The sequence below is a fragment of the Lithobates pipiens genome, unplaced genomic scaffold (genome assembly GCF_037356315.1).
Source record: "Lithobates pipiens isolate NorthernLeopardFrog02 unplaced genomic scaffold, aLitPip1_a1.2 Scaffold_13, whole genome shotgun sequence".
Lineage (NCBI taxonomy): Eukaryota > Metazoa > Chordata > Amphibia > Anura > Ranidae > Lithobates > Lithobates pipiens.
In genome coordinates this window covers 16,233,973-16,252,105 of record NW_027507718.1, presented here as the reverse complement: position 1 = coordinate 16,252,105, position 18,133 = coordinate 16,233,973, and the positions used below count along the sequence as shown (strand labels likewise).

General features: G+C 39.7%; 1 protein-coding gene across 4 annotated transcripts in view; it reads right to left on the bottom strand.

The window, feature by feature from the left end:
* LOC143973955 (transducin-like enhancer protein 1) overlaps positions 1 to 18,133 on the bottom strand; it is a 76,554-nt gene that overhangs the window by 42,721 nt on the left and 15,700 nt on the right. The window contains exons 5-8 of one of the 4 annotated variants that reach the window (XM_077474876.1): positions 10,633 to 10,695; positions 9,132 to 9,236; positions 3,686 to 3,890; positions 112 to 128 (exon numbers count right to left, since the gene is read on the bottom strand). In XM_077474876.1, coding sequence (XP_077331002.1) covers positions 112 to 128; positions 3,686 to 3,890; positions 9,132 to 9,236; positions 10,633 to 10,695 — 390 coding nt within the window. The remainder of the gene's footprint in view (positions 1 to 111; positions 129 to 3,685; positions 3,891 to 9,131; positions 9,237 to 10,632; positions 10,696 to 18,133) is intronic. The other 3 variants (XM_077474877.1, XM_077474879.1, XM_077474878.1) reach the window with 3 other exon arrangements.

Genomic DNA, 18,133 nt, shown 5'->3' with positions numbered 1-18,133 from the left:
CAAGTAGGTACACCAGAGAGAGTTGCCTCTCCCCATTGATAGTAATTTAGCAGAGTCTCCCTTTAAGTCGTAGAACTAATGAATAATTAGCAAGAAACAAGAACTACTTACTGTTCCTGGCTCTCTCTCTGTTCACGAAGAACCCAGAAATGCACAGATATATATCCGTTCAGACAAACAGGCAAGAGCAAAAGAAAAATAAAAAGGAAAAAAAAAATTAGAAGTCAAGTCTCTAAAGTTTTAAAATGTTTTTTATTTTGCAAAATAAAAATGTGCATATTTCAAATACAAGCAATATTCACATTACATAATTGTGCAGAAAGGCTGGTAGATTACATAAAATCACTGTACAAAGTGACACACATTAAAGTGCAAATATACTATTTGTAAGCCCTTTTATTTCAGATATAATAAAGTATGATCTTATCTGAATAGACAAAACCATGATACCAACCTCAAATCTGCAGCACATAGCACTGCATATTACAATGTAATATAGAAAGAGGAAACCTCAGGTTTTTCTCAAAGTCAAGTCAGCGTCCACGTTTTACGTTAATACATTGTATGCTACAATTTGAATAGTGCATTTTCTTGTTAAATATAATGCAAGCAATTGGAAGCTACATAGAAGCAACGCATCACAAGTAGAATGTTAATCATGGAACTCCAAGGCTTACCAAGACCAAAAAAAAGAAAAAAAGAAAAAAGGGAGGCCACAATTACTTCGTTTTACAATGAGGGAAAAAGTATTTGATCCCCTGCTGATTTTGCATGTTTGCCCACCGATAAAGAAATGATCAGTCTATAAAATTGCAATGGTAAACTTCATCAGTGAGACAAAAAAAAGCTATAAATGGATTTGCATTTTAATTAATGAAATAAAGTATTTTATTCCCTATAAGCAAGACTTCTGGCTACAAGGCATCTTCTACACAGGTAATGAACAGAGCTTAGGAGCACTATTAAAGGGAGTGCTCTTAATCTCAGCTTGTTACCTGTATAAAAGACCTGTCCAAAGAAGCAAAATCAATCAGATTCCAATCTCTCCACCATAACAAAGACAAAAAGAACTGTCCAAGGATATAAGAGACAAGATTGTAGACCTACACAAGGCTGGAATGGGCTACAAGACCATCGCCAAACAGCTTGGCGAGCGGGTGACAACATTTGGTGTGATTTGCAAATGGCAGAAACACAAAATAACAGGCAATCTCCCTAGGTCGGAGGTCCACCTCCTGGAGTTTCAATGATCATGAGGATGGCAAGAAACCAGCCCAGAAATACACGGGAGAATCTGGTCAATGAGCTCAAGGTAGCTGGGACCATGTAGTCCCCAACGAAACTGGTAACACTACACCGTGAAGGACTGAAATCCTGTAGAGCCCGCAAGGTCTGTCTGCTCAAGAAAGCACATGTAGAGGCCCATCTAATGAACATCTGAATGATTCAGAGGAGAACTGGGTGAAAGTGTTGTGGTCAGAGGAGACAAAAATCAAGCTCTATGGCATTACCTCAACTCGTGTTTGGAGGAGGAAAGATTCTTATGACCCCAAAAACACCATCCCCACCGTCAAACATGGAGGTGGAAACATGCTTTGTTTTTCTGTGTTTTTCTGCCAAGGAAACAGGACAGCTTCACTGCATCAAAGTGAACGATGGACCGGCCACGTATCTTCAAATCTTGGGTGAGAACCTCCTTCCCTCAGCCAGGGCATTGAAAACGGGTCCTGGATGGGTATTCCAGCATGACCATGACCAAAAACACATGGCCAAGGCAACAAAGGAGTGTCTCAATAAGAAGCACATGAAGGTCCTGGAGTGGCCTAGCCAATCTCCAGACTTTAATCCCATAGATAATGTGGAGGGAGCTGAAGGATCGAGTTACCAAACATCAGCCTTCGAAACCTTAATGAGTTGGAGAGGATCTGCAGAGAGGAGTGGGACAAAATCCCTCCTGAGATGTGTGCAAACCTGGTGGCAAACTACAAGAAACCTGATTGCCAACAAGGGTTTTGCCACCAAGTCATGTTTGGTGAAGGGGCCAAATACTTATTTTACTCATTAAAATGCAAATAATTTTTTTTAAATGCGTTTATGGATTTCTTTTTGTTATTATGTCTCACCGATAAAATAAACCTGCCAAAAAAAATTTAGGCTGATCAATTCTGTCAGTGGGAAAACACCAGCATGGGATCAAATACTTTTCCCCTCACTGTATGAGCAGCCCTTTGAATTCTCATGCATTGGTTTTAAACGATAGCTGTAGGTTCTCTACTGTGAGCACTGAGGTCAAGGGTAATCATTTCTCTATATAGGAAGTAGTTCAGTGACACACTAATGCCATTGTAAAATATAGGTACAGTATTCAATATACAGGGTTTGCATTAAAATCGTACTATTGTTGAACAACTTCCTCCACTAGCCTTAGTCAACACATGGAACAAAATGTTTAAATCCATATGGCTCTGAGCACTTAGTAGGGTCTATCAACTCAAAACGGTTTTTTGTTTTCAGTAGTTACTAGAAAGTTAAACAATCCAAAATGTACTCTATTAGGTACTGTGGGAGGTCAAGATCTCTATGCTTGAGTTCCAAGATCTAGCCATTTATTACAGAAAGTACAGCAGGACAAGTTTGAAGAGCAAGACTCCGAGGCATGTCGACAAAAGCAGTTATTTACAGAGATGAGATCTTGTCACCGGAGTTCACAAACAGGTATAACCACCCTTTAAACAGTGAAAACAATTTCAGTGTCAAATGACCCAACACATAAATACACTGTACAGTTTTGACAAGTATCAATGCTACCAGCAAAATATACACATTTGTTGTGAGGAAGGATATCTGTTTACTAGGTGAAATTGATCAGAGCACTAGTTCAACTAAGAATATACCAAAAAATAGGCAACATGTACCCCATAAAAAAAAAATAAACAAAAAAAAACACAAAACAAAAAAAAAAACAAAAAAAAAAAAAACAAACCCACACGCATACACACATTGATGGGTAGAGTCAAGTAAAGCTGTGGACATACAATAAGCTTGCAGTTTGCAGGCCCCATAAATAGCCACATGTAAATACCGTAGCAGTCTGGTTTCTCTGGAGCTTTGCTAATATGCCTGATGTTCCCTAACTGTGTGACTATTTCCTCTGGACCTGAAAGTTTTGTTTTTCTTGGTACCTCAATGAGGCATGTTATGACCATTTACATGCATCACTTAGGCTGAAACTGTATACCCACTCTAAAGACTAACTTTAAATACAGTGCTAAGAGACTACACATACAAAACATGTTAAAAGTAAAATGGCACTCAAAAGAAAAAATAGCCCTATAGTATTAAAGATCAAAGATCAAAGGTTCCAACCAACACCACCGGTGTGTGTATTGTCGATTTGAAACACTTGTATGCCCTAACATGTTTTGTCTTTTAAAAGATTTTCTGAAGAGATGTTCCATGATCCATAACATATAGAAAAATGTAAAGTACACCAAGTCAAAATTTACCAATCCCTATTAAGTGTACTTTCAAAAAATAAAAATAAAAAAAACAAATGCAAGTAGAGCATATGATGGAGATAACCTGCAAAGTTGAAAATCTAAAGTATCAACTAAGAGGAAAAGGCAAAATACGATGATGGAATGAACGGTCAAGACATCCTAGGTGGGTTTTCCGTGCCGCTCACCTCTGTGATGGTCTGTGTCATGATGTTTCTTGTCATCTTTTAGGGCAAGGTGAGACTGTCCGCCTAGAGCATTAGAAAGGGCAAGAAGGCCCGCACTGCTTCCCAGTGGAGGCATGCCAGGTGGCTGAAGTCCTGAAGGATGTGGCGTAAGAGGCACTGGTGGTCCATGACTATGGGATAAATGCTGAGCTTGCAACTGCTGCTGCTGTGGTTAATGATAAAAACAGCCAGAGATGGATTTCCAGAAAAAAAAAAAAAACACACAAATTAGTTTCTTTCAGAGTACATATATGACAAAATGTATGATACAAAAGAAATAGAAAGTTATAAATACAAAAAGATAAAGAGACAGGATGTGTGCTTAACAAATGATGCATTACAAGTAACCCATTTAGTAAGCAACTCTCCACTCACTCAACTCACCTACAAAAGAATCTTTTACAAAGTTTCTATACAATATATATTGCAACTGCAAAACTAACCAGCTGCTTGGGAAACTGCCCATCAGAAATCACAAATTAAAGCAGAACTGAGGGCAAAACTATTTGCCCATTTTGGATAGAGTAAGGGAGGGTAACAACCCCTGTCTCCTTCATTTCCTGTCCTATATCCACAACCAGAAGTGAGAGTGTGAATTCTGCCAAAGCTGGCCAGAAATCTGAAAGTTCTAGTGTTTGAGAAACTAGTATACTTGTTAGGGGTGCTTACTGCTAAAACCATTTAAAAAATAAATTTAATTCCATAACTTAAAAAAAATATATAATATAAAATATTATAGTCACTTGTTGTAGCGGCTTCAAAAGCTGAAGTTCGACATTCATTTGTCGCTTATAGTGGAGGTCCACCCACCGCTGCAAAAATTAAAAGACAGCAGCTACACATACCACAGCTGCTGACTTTTAATAATAGGACACTAAGGGCCGGTTCACACAGCGAGGCGAGGCGACACGGCTCGCCTCGCTCCCGCAAGTCGCCCCCGTTCTGTACTATGGAACCGTTCTGAGAGGAGCGACTCGAGTCGCTCCGACTCAGAAAAAAGGTTCCTGTACTACTTCGGGGCGACTTCGGGGGCGACTTGCATTGACTTCTATACAGAAGTCCTCTGCAAGTCGCCGCTGAGCTCCCCGCAAGTCGCGGCCAGGTAAGTCGGAGACGCCTCGCCGCGGCTCGCTGTGTGAACCGGCCCTTACCTGTTCTGGAGTCCAGCGATGTCAGCACCGCAGCTGATGTTTCCATCAGCTGCCGCCCCCATTGCCAGTAAGGGAACCCAGTAGTGAAGCATTACGGAAGATCTACTAGCAGGATCAGATAAATGTTATGCGTTTATTAAAAATAAAAATTCCCAATGAAAGAAACTTCATCCGCCTGTCCATTTTATAGATCGAATAGTCCACCCTGTCCATTTATATAAGCTGTAAATTGGCCTAAAAGAGTGGTGGAGTTGGGCAGGAAGGGCAAGACTAGTCGGGCATTCTTGATGAATTTTTCACTATGCCCTCAGTTCTACCAACCTGAGGGTGAGGGAGAGGGGATTGAGGAAAATATTTTGAGGGAAGCAGGAGCCAGCAGCACAAAATCGGATTAATAATAATGTCCCTTGTGCTGATTTTTGTTTGTGACTAAAGTTTAGCCATTAACCTGACAGACAGCATCATTTATTTTTTCCAATAGATTTAAGATGCAGTGAAGTATATAAAAAAAAAAAAAAAAAAAAAAAAAAAAAAAAAAATGATGATCAACCATACCAAATCATGAGACCTCTGCTTATGGCCAGCAGATCATACGTAAAAACACACACACACACTCTGGTCAGTCTTAGAAATTACAACTTGAGTAAACCAGATTTATATTAAAAAAAAAAAAAAATATATATTATATATATATATATATATATATATATATATATATATATATATATATATATATATATATAAAATATAACACACATATATACACACTTGCATCTGAAGCATGTTTCTTATAGGATGACAAATTATGAGCTACAATTTTGTTGCAGGTTTCCATTATGACAATACATGCAACCTAGTTATTCATAGGCTTTTCAAGGATTAACTAGATACTCACACAAATAAACCCTCAAGAGGTTAACCTCATCCTTTTAAGCTTCACACACACACTACAATCCTAGATATAGCCGGCAACCACAGTCAAGGAGTGAAATAAACCAGCATCTTGCTAATCCTTTAGCCAATCACCTCATGCAAAGCAAGCCTGTTTGAAGGCAGACAACTCAATCTGGTGGTGCTGGATCAGAGCAAGCAGACGTTTGACAGAATGCTCGTCTATCAGAAAACGTTATGTACTTACTGATCACAGCATATATAAAAAAAAAAAAAAAAAAGTGTGCCAGATCTATACAAACCATTTGGTCATGTACACTACCAGGTGGCTTGTCCACAAAAGCAAATTGTTTAGATGTACACCAATGGGGAGAACATGCACTTAATCAGCATCTATGGCATAAAGTTAGGCAACTACTTTTTTCAAAAACATCCACTTATCTGGCCTTCTATGGCTTCATCACAGTTACTGTAGTATTTTTTTGCTAATTCACCCCTACACAGAATTTAGGGCACTGCCACAAACTAGTTATTTCTGGGAAACTCAACCACACACTAGAGAGAATTATGTCTGGCTTATTTGCATCATAAAACTCCTGATCTTTCACACTCATAATAGATGTCTAAACCGTTAAATTACTATTTCTTTTCTCAGCATGAATGACGCTTCTCCTTAGGAGCATGCCCCCCCTCTATTGTTCTGCCTACTAAGTCAGCCTGCTCAACAATACTGACAGCTGCTATCAAACTGGGCAGTGCATACTTTCAATGCAGCTGCTGCTTGTAGCAACAGACAGGCTTCTCATGCCTCCTCCCCTCTGGGGAGACAGGTTGACACACTGCATTTTCAATGAAAAGGGAGCAAAGGTCCACAGAATTGTCAACCCAATTTTCTGCTTCTCTGATTCTGCAGGATGCACAAAGGCTCTTTCAAGCAAGTCAAGCATATGCCTGAGCATGAGACTTATTGCGTTGCCACAGATAATTTAATGAGGGGAGTATAAAGAAGGAAATCTTTTTTTTAAAGAAATACATGTAAACAATCACACTACATACATATTATATAGTTTTACACAAAAAAAATTTATATATATATATATATATATATATATATATATATATATATATATATATATATATATATATATATATATATATATATACACACACACATATACACACACACATATATACACACATACATATATACACACACACGCCTAAAACTGCACAAATGTAACCAGTGGATACATGGGCATTTGTAAAAGGCAAGGATCAGCACACTATAATACGAATGCAACCAACAAACATGATTATTGAATAACTTATGCATATTGATTTCTGGCTGGTTCAATATCAAACCTGAAACAAGGCTGCCGTTGAGAAGGGGGGGGGGGGGATGTAAATGAGGCAGTGTTTAGGGCGAGGGAGGTAGAGTGGAGAAGGTTAGGGGAGGGAATGTTTATGCAAGGCTAAGCTGTCAAGTGTAATAAAGCGGCTTGAATAAAACGTAAGCTGAAAATCCACTGAAGCTCCCCATTTCAGGGAGGAAAAAGCTATTAAAAGGAAATGAAGGTCACCCTCCCAGTTTATTTCACCTAATTGACTGCCAATGGCTTACCACAGGCAAACCAACTGCAGATCTGCAATTGAGAAACTGATGAAAGGAGAGTTTTCAAGCTGAGACTCATTCTTTTATCAGCACTAATCCTCCCGCGTTTTTTTTTTTATGTTTTTTTTTTTCCTCCATCTCCAGTTGGGATGTAATTTTAAGCACAGATGGATTAACTGGTCCCATTGTCTGTAGACGTCACTGGACTATGGCACTGTTAATCCATACAGCAGCATGTCTAATTATCATTACAAAGTGTCTAAGGGAACCATAAAGACCAGCAGGGCATCTTCTCACCAGCAATTAACATAAATTGATAAATGGGTAATTTGAATCAGCTCAAGCCGCACGCATGAATAAAATCAGAAAGGGCAGCTCCTTGTTTCGGCTACTTTTTCCTGCATGTGCTGGGAGGCCAGAAAACCAGCAGAAATACTCAAGAAGTGGTGTTGCGGGAATAATTGAATTCACTGAGGGAGCAATACATGTTTCAGAGAATTCATTAATGCATAACAAATAACTTGATTGACAGAGGCAGGGAGAGGTACAACTGCCCAACAAAACACACACACACACACACACACACACACACCTCTAAAGCCTGTAAAACGTAGATTATCTGATATAATTAAATATGTTTAGAGCTCTGACAAGTGAATGGAGTTAAAAAAAAAAAAAAAAAGGCAATGGCAGACCAAGCCCTCAGGGACCAATTCATCAATGTCACACAAAGAGGAGGGGGGGGGGGGGGGGGGAACGACTATATCAGGTTAAGAGTGGGGGGGTTTTATTGACCACAATGGAATAAGCCAATGATTCACATGAGATCTGTTTTACTGATGAGGGAATTAATGTGCGACCCCCCCCCCCCCCCCCAAAAAAAAAAAAAAAAAAAAAGGATTGCATTTCTGCCTTTTGGACAAGAGATATTGTACATTTTTCCCCATCTATTCTACCGATCGCCATTTACCCAGCATACCACTACAATATTCAAATGCTCTGTACCAGCCCTGCAACTAAGGATGAATTTCCAATTTTAGATAGAGGAGCTCAAACACCTAAGCTCATATATTGATTTATACACACACACACACACACACACACACACACACACACACTTTTTCCCCCATTCAAGAAGAGCACAAATTCACAAATCAGATGACACATGTGTAGTGATGGCTCTAGGAAGAATCCACCAGATGGCAGGCTTGATTCTAGTGCCACCGATTTCCTTTAAAATTGCCCAGTAATAGTTAAAGGGTTACACCATACCCAATTTAAATAAAGACGCAAGGCTACGTTCACACCAGTTGAACCCCATATTCTCACATTTACATTTATTTCTGTGAAAAAGACCCTCTTCAAGTAATAGGTAATCAAGTAATTCAAATGAATATTGAAGCAATGTGCTGATGTGAACAAGGGTCATTTCAAAAGATGCACAATTGTAAAAAAGGTACACGCATTTTGCCAGTGATGGGAAAAAGTCACAAAATGCACAAAGTTCTCCTGGTGTAAACACATAAAACTTTTGAGAGAACATTTCAAAAGAAAGCAAAGAAAATAAGCTGCAAAATACATTTAAAAACACACTCAGGCAAGTATTCAGTTCGTTAGCACGAGGCACACTCCATTCAACATTAATATGCCTATTGCTCTTTCACAAAACCATCAAGTGTTCGTTGCATTTCCACAACAAGCACACCTTAACAAACAATATTTAAAACAAGTAGAGAAAGCTAGTTATACACACTGTAGGAAGTAGACCTGGAAGGCCACGTACCCCGATGATGGCATTCAACTCTGCCATTGTCACTTGTTTGGCACGCTCTACGGCTTGAGCCACCTGTTGTTGATGCTGCAAACAAAAGAAAAATGTTAAGGGGAATTGCTTACACATAATGTAGTACAGAATAATCTCATAATGAACCTGATTGGTTAAATACTAGTCTGCAGTCATGTGCTAGCAACTATAGTTGCCATTTTACCCAGGACAAGAGATAAACTTAAGCTTAGATTTTGTTTTTATATAGCTTTGTGTTCCTGTTGTGACATTTCCACTCACTTCCTGTCAAAGGGCAATAAGAATAAATCCAAAAAAAAAAAAAAAACAATTTCATGCCATAGAATTTTGACGGCTTAATTATACTAGAAAGGTTTTAACTTCAACATTATTCAAACAGTTGCCACCAGGACAGGTCTCCTATTTTTTGGCTGAGTGGTTAGCACATCGACATGGCAGCACCAGGGTTGTCAGCTTGAATTCCAACTGACACTGCCTGCTCAGAGTTTACATGTTGTCCCTGTGCCTATGTAGGTTTCCTCCCACATTCCAAAGACATGTAGTAGTAGGTTATTTGGAATGAATGAATGTACAAAAAAATAAAAATAAAGATATTATATATCACACATACACTGTAAATTGAAGCCACTAGGACAGGGCCCTTGTGCCAACGCTTCACAGGAGCCTGGAGAAGTATGAACCAGCTCCATTGAGAGCCAGTCAATTTCCTGTCATGCAAATTGGATGCAGAGAAACCAAACCAAAATGGACCCGATTTCTAAAGGCAGCAGTCTAAACATCCGATAACTTTAAACAAATAAAATATAAGTCTAAAGCTTGCCACAGCTAGATCGTATCTCAGCCGGTTCAACAGGGACCGGGCAAGATTCAATCCATCTGAATCTTAAGTCTATCCAATAAATGACTTCAGTACAACCAGGCTGTCATACAATCGCTGCCAATGACTATATCCGCCAGCAGTGATTGTGATCTGCCGGCAGGAAAGGTTTACCACTGGTGGAGGGATGTTGATTGGGGAACCCAGCAATATTCTTTACTTCCATCTGTAATGGAAGGAAAGAAAATTGCATAATCTATGGTTTGCTTAAGGTGTCACTATTTGACTAAACAGACAAAAAAAAAAAAAAAAGGGGGGGGGGGGGGGGGGGGGGAAGTGTGGCGTTTTACAGAATTTTGGTCTAAAACTGTTTCAGCAAGACAGATGTATGCGATGCCCTGCCTATTATTTTAGGCAGTAATTAGAATTTTGTCAACTATGGAACTGTCCACATTCTCAAGTTTCTGGAGGCTGGCCTGCAATCTGTTAAAGTAGCAGAGAGCTCTGCACACCATAACTAGAACAGATGTTCTTCACACTTCTGCAACGCGATAAAATTAACATTGTAAAGCCAACTAATCTGCAAACAGAGAAGTAGCATAATTGCACTTTAGCAAGCGGCATTTTACTTACTTCCTGAGAAAGAAATGGGATGACTTGTGCACAAATTGTGTTCAGTCGCTTGGCAATTTCTGTCTGCAAGGGAAGGGGGAGAATCACATAAGCAAAGAAATGCATAAAATAGAACAGCTCTATAAACTACCACAGGAGTGTACAACTCATGCAGGAATGTGCATATTCAAATATTGATTACTACAAAAAAAATATTCAAATAAAATGCTTTACTTGGTGTTCCAGCAACTAGCACTAAAAGTTGCAAACCTCAAACTTTATAATGACGAGTGTGTTAAGAACACTGGATTTTAGCATAATACTACAAATACCTGCCAACTGCTCTCAGTGTAAAGACATCAAAAACGGCAAGATTACAAAAGCAACCTGGGCAAAACGTTTGCATACTGCTATGAGGTGAAGGCAAACTGGAGAGAGGCTTCAAAGGCCTGTACATAGTAAAGCCTGAAAACACGATTAGAGAAAAAAAATAAAAAAAATCATCAATTTTGTGCCTTGCCTTTTTTACAGTTACAAAATCAGGAAATCTTGTTTGATAGAACAAATGTGATGTGTACATTTGGCCCTGCACTGCAAATCAAGATAAGCAGAAAAACCAAATCCTTACTACTTGAAGCTTTGGCAGACTGAGTAGTAATAATTGTCCGAGTTCTTTGGCACCATAAACCTCAGCCCACAATGTCAGGAAAAGGCTCTTGTGTCTGTATGGCAGCTCTCAGAACATCTCAAGAGCCCTTAATTGTTTATGTTCTTAATGCTGAGTCTCTTGAGTGTGTTCATTTTTAATAGCAGGCTCAAGTGTACAGCCTATCAAAGAGCAGAAATACAACTTTAGTCATTGGTTCTCTCCATCTGAACGATGGGTTTATTTGCAAAACGACAAGCTTTTAGCTGTGCCCTTCACTCAAGAGCTGCCCTACGATCTTAAGGATCATTGCAATTAAAAAGAGAAAACCCTTCTACTGTACTTTCTATTAGGAGGGACTTGGAGGCAAGCCCATTTGGTATTTTGATTGTTCTTGCTAAACAATGGGTAAAATGCCTGACATGTTTCCTAGCTGTTGTATGTGCGCATAAGTTTTACTTTGACGTTTATGTGAAAGGGGCATACTTCGCACAATTACAAAAGCAACGCAATAGACTGCCTTTCAGCCACTGAGAAAGGCAGAGGTTATTCATCATTTTCTATGAATCATTTGGCTTATGAGGCACATAGCTCCACAAGCTTTTCATACTTTCTGTAGAAGTGAAAAGAGTCATTGTACACCCTTTATTTACATTAGGCAATGTACAGATTAACTTCAGTTTTGTAACTACATTTAGCATGAACAATGTGTAATTGTATAAGCAAATAACCTAAATGAGACTCATTTTGAAACACTTAATCAAATGCATCTTGCAAATAAGATGTGGTTTTCCTAAATCTTTAGGCTATACAGTAAAGCAGCAACATAATGTTAAAGCAAACCATAAACACATGATGCATCTTTTTTTAAAAGCATCTATGCAATGTGCAAGTGATCATCGCTGCATCCCACTGGACAACTGAAATCAGCCAGGAAAAAAAAAAAAAAGCACACACACACACACACACACACACACACACACTTTTTCTAATGGAGCAGGCAAACAAATCCAGCAGCAATCTTCCCACTGCATTATCTAAATACTAATAAAGCTGAGCCACATTTAAAAATGATAAAAATAAATAAGTGACAAATTGGCAAACACAAGGCACCATACCAACATAAGAACACTGTTGATTCCCTTAATTTACCAAGGGCTCACCAATACCATTGGGGACCACTTTAAGTGAAATTATTACCAATTTATCCCTTTTACTGGTGTGAAAGCACATTTAAACAGGTTGAAGGTATAGCAGTATTTAAAAGAAGAATGGAAACTCAAAACAAGCACACATTCACCTAGATGGATGCAGCATCGGTGTGATGCTGAATCTGTCCCCTACCACCTCCAAGACTGAGAAACAAGCAATTGACCTCCAAATCGCTCAGTTCTCGGTCTTCAGTCTGTCAGTCACCAGCTCACTTTCTGTTCTAGCACTTACTGGAGCGTGGGGCTGCTCAAGTTCTCAAAGCGCTAAGAGGCCGAGCTAGCTGCTGGTTATGCATATGGGAGGATGCCGACATTAAAAAATCCACTGAGCCTGGACCAACTCAGTGACGTCAGCCGACAATGGACTTTAGCCTGTCGGCTGAACATAGGTCATAAGAATGCAGAACCAAGAGCATTCCTGTGATCCTCAGGAGACGCAAGGCCAAAACTAGCTTTGGCCCTACATCTCCTGTAAAGCAACAGAGTTCCATTCTCAAATGCAGTAGAGCTGCTGACACACACCTGATTTGCATTAATTCCAGCACACTCAATATGCTAATATGACCTTCAAGTTACAGCTCAAGAACCCCCAATGTAGCATTTGCAATTAATGGACCTATAGAAAGCAGTGTATTGTGAGGCTAAATAAAAAAAATCATCCATAAAGTCAGATCCTAGCAGCAAGTCCTTAGGTATACCACACATAGGAAGATTTGCCATCAGGGATAATGACCAAAGAAAGAACTGTCCTCAAAGTGCCACACTGCAATGCTTTTACTATTGGTGTGTGCTCTGAACTAAAGAAAAGTAATGTAAATAGTCAGTGCCCAAACAGGATTTCCTGGAAAATCCTTGTGCAGCAACTAGCACTTCCTCTGGGAAGAGCTGTATAGCCTGATAATCATGACCAAATCCAGCTCTATTGGTCCATCCTAAGCACCTAGACTCTGCATTATCCTAAGAAAAAAAAATTATTAAAATTATTGCTTGTACAAAAATTCTTAACACTTAAAAAAAAAAAAAAAAATAAAAAAATAGGCAAAGTACATAAACTTACTAGTAAAACTGGCACACAGCAGGTTTGTGTTACTGGAATGGGGTTAAAAGGCCTGGCTCAATAACTCAAAAGTCCTTCTAGACAGAAAAATGGACTTCCTGCCATTTATACCAAGCAACATTGTAAACCACAAAGGAATAAAAGGTCAATGTTGCACTTTTTGTCATTACTGAATCATTTGAGATAATCTGTGTGGCGGATGAGGGAAAAATCGAAGGCAGTGAGAACGCTGCAAATGGCTTATTGACCTCAGAGCAATTTTCATCTCCATCTGTCTAACAGCAGACACATGGGAAGGGGGAAATGCTCTCAGTGCTGAGCATTCTTCCTTTTTAAAGCCGCTCTTCTTAAATGCTTGGCACTCATTATGTAAACCAGGAATCCATTAATTGATTGGTTAAGGAGAAACCACACAAACAGCAATACAGGGTTTACTTTCAGTTTCAAAAGGCAGTATGATAGTGTTAAACACATCTAAACATACATACATACACATATATACACTGTGAATATAGTATGTATATCTCATGAAAGATGTAACACGGAACTTGTGAAGCACTATGTAGAAAAAATAAAAAAATAAATGCAATCTGATGGATTCAGAAAAATCAAAGCCCCTGCAGTATATCAATGTCGAACAGCATGTCAAGCTAGGAATCAATTCAGGTAGAGGCCACAGCCAAATTTCACTGATCCCAAATGAGCTTTAAAATTATTTTATTGCTCAAAATTTAATTTGTTCCAACTCGTGTCTCCATGACAACGTTGGCTAACCCTGCAAATCATTTGGGTAATTGGATATCTTATCTTTCTATTGCTCTCAAATCAAATGATTCTGCTAGAATTGCAGCAGCCAATCAAATTTAAAGGTCTCCTGAGTAAAGAGCTTAAGAAAGTAGCCACATTCATCTGCTCTCTAATGCCATATTAAACAGGATATGACAAAATGTAGAGGCTGGTTTTCAAATTCATTTGGGAATAAGAAATGCTTTTTTAAAGGGCACCGTAAAGCAATGCCACAAAGTAGCTACAGCACCTACAACCAACAATTAGTTATAGATTTCTGATAATTTTATAACATATTTAAGTTTAAAATCAACTTACTTTGCTCCTCATACCTAATTTACTGAGCAGCCCAATTCTTTTTTCAAAAGCACAGAGGGGATAAGTGAGCGCATTCCAAGCATCCGATTAAATGAGTACGTCAACTGCTCATCACTACAAGCTATTTGAGAACTGGCCTTGGCAGGATGCAGATACCTGGAATGCTTTGATATAATTGTATTCAGACAAATCTGCACAGGCATCTCTATTGGGGTGAGACAACATGGCAGTGGGGAGTTAAAATGATCATCTGATGGAGGACAGACTGACACCAATGGTTCAATGGAACATGTGAAATGCAGTGTAATGTCACTTTACATACCGTATATACTCGAGTATAAGCCGAGATTTTCAGCCTCTTTTTTGAGGCTGAAAGTGCCCCCCTCGGCTTATACTCGAGTCATCGCTGTCTGCCCGCTCGATCAGCGTGTCGAGCAGACAGACAGCGGCCATTCTATTCAAAAGCCGCGCCTCCGGCTCCGCCTTCGCCTGTGATAGGCGGAACACTGAATTTCCCAGCAGCCTGTGTTCCGCCTATCACGGACATCGTATCATCCTCGTACTACGGACGAGGATGATACGACGTCTGTGATAGGCGGAACACAGGCTGCTGGGAAATTCAGTGTTCCGCCTATCACAGGCGAAGGCGGCGGCGCAGCTTTTGAACTTTACAATGGCCGCCGACGAAGAGGGCACGGGACGGAGGCAAGGGAAGGCACGGCACGGGACGGGACGGCGGCGGCAAGGCACGGCACGACACGGGACGGATGCAAGGAGGCAAGTCACGGCACGGGACGGAGGCAAGGAGGCAAGGCACGGGACGGAGGCTCGGGACAAAGGTAGGCTGGACACACACACACACACACACACACACGGATGGAGACACACACAGGGATGGATGGATGGATGGATGGATGGATGGACACACACACACACACACAGGGATGGATGGATGGACACACACACACACAGGGATGGATGGACGGACACACAGGGATGGATGGACGGACACACAGGGATGGATGGACGGACACACAGGGATGGATGGACGGACACACAGGGATGGATGGACGGACACACAGGGATGGATGGACGGACACACAGGGATGGATGGACGGACACACAGGGATGGATGGACGGACACACAGGGATGGACGGACACACAGGGATGGACGGACACACAGGGATGGACGGACACACAGGGATGGACGGACACACACACAGGGATGGACAGGCATGTCTCACCCTCGGCTTATACACGAGTCAATAAGTTTGCCAGTTTTTTTGGGGGTAAATTGGGGGCCTCGGCTTATATTCGGGTCGGCCTATACTCGAGTATATACGGTATAAGGAATTCTGAACAGACTGGCACATACAGATCTTCACACAAGGGGGGAGGGGAACAACTGTGCTTAAAAAAAAAAAAAATTATATATATATATATAAAATATCCACTGTACAAAAGAGAAGGATACTTTCTCATACTAGTATATGGTACAGGAGGCACATATCAGGAATATGAAGTGTTGGGGTAATAAAGGCTTTATGTACACAAGCCTTTTTTACAACCTCTCCTAAACGATTTAACTTGACAGATAGTAACGCACATATACAGAGACACACTTTTTTTTTAAATGGGCAAAAACAAAAAGCGGCTAAATGCGGGTCACAGCATTTATCCACGTCGGAAACTTTGGCATGTGAACTCTGCCTTCAAAAAAAAAAAACACGCAACTGCCTAACAGTAAAAGAACCTGTGTACATGTACACATAAGATAACATTGAATTAGTTCAGGGGCGGCTGAAAAAAAAAAAAATAAAAAAAAAAAAAAAAAAAAAAGCTAAAAGTGTCCAACTGCCTCTGAACGTCCGGTTAGCAGCAGCATACATGTTGCCTTAAGGATACAATTGTAAAACTTAAAAGATGTAGGAACCACATCCAGGAATATACAAATCTGCAAAGCAAGCCACTAGACTAGCAGCCCAAGAAATTGTGCTCTCATGTCTGAAAGACTAACAAAGCTGCCTGTATTGCTCACATCATTCACTGGCAGCTATTATAAACATCCCAACTTAAATTTTTATAGAACACTCTGAACATATGTAGCATTCAACAACTGCTGCATGACTGAGAATACTTTCTTCATAACAGACTGTGCAGAGCCAGAAAAATGTTTGTTGTTGCACTCGCTTAGCAATGCTTGGACTGCATCCTACTATAAAAAAATTGTCTTTGAATGCTTCACTCCTCTAAATCCTAATTTCTCAATACACACAAAAAAATAAATAAAAAAAAGAATAAAATTGCTCCCAGCAGTTTTTGAGCGGACATAGTAAATAACTGTCCAGTTTACACACAGCTGTAAATGTTGCTGACATAAAGCCAATTGGCATGTAGAATTCCCTTGTCAAGAGCTTTTGCTCTTATACCTCTTTAGTATGTCAGAACTCTCAACCATAGTTTGATGGATCACAGTCTTGTCTGACATTCAAGAGTTATCCTGTTTCCAACAACTTTCAAGTACTGTAGGTGAAACAAACATTGCTTGCACACGGAGTAGTCTAAACAGAAAAAAAAAAACCCACCCCACACACACAGTTTAGGAACAGTGAGCCAAAAAAATTAAATATACTTGTTTGCTATAAGTAGACAAAATTTGACACCTAAAACAATGGAAAATATCCAAACTTGTGCAAATGTGGCTTTCCAAGAAAGTTTTGGCCTTCTTGGAATGGCCAACTGCTATTACATACTTTACTAAAGGACGTTAAAATGTTCACACAGAATAAGTGAATGTTTACTTGAAATTATCCAGTTTTATCATAGGATGACTGAAGTAAATCTTTACATGTTTTGTCATTCTCAAATCCTTCAGTACATGAGATTAGAGAGTTTAACCACTCTCTTACTGGGCACTTAAAACTAGTGTTCATAATGGAGATGGTACATTCACCATGCAGCTAATTTTTTAATCTTTCAATGCAGCGCATTCTCTTCTTCTTTATAATGCTAGAATAATGATGTTGCTTTGCTGCTGATATTCACACAGAGTTCTGACAAGCTTTTGTGGGAGTATAGTTTGGCAAAAAAATAAACGCTACTGCAAAAATGCTGAAACACTCATTCTATGGCTTTCTATAGCCACCGCTATTTTTGTAACGTCCAGTGTGCATGAGGCCTTACAGAGACTTCATACATAATTAAAATTAGGTCCAGGAGAAGGTTTTTTTTTTCTCTCCACACACGATTACAACTTATCCCTAGCTCAATTCTTCCAACATTTTACTTCAGTGGAGCTGTGAGCCTGGTCATACCTGATCCGCAGCTCACGTAAAGAAGCGTGCTGCAGCTCATTGGAGGAAAGATAGAGATATCCATCGCGTACACCCCAACTTATCTTTACATATTACTAATAAAATAAAAAAAAAATAAAAAAAACACTCAGTGGTGTGCATTCACCTATTTTAAACACAATACAGGAGCTCTTAAGTGCCAACTACAGA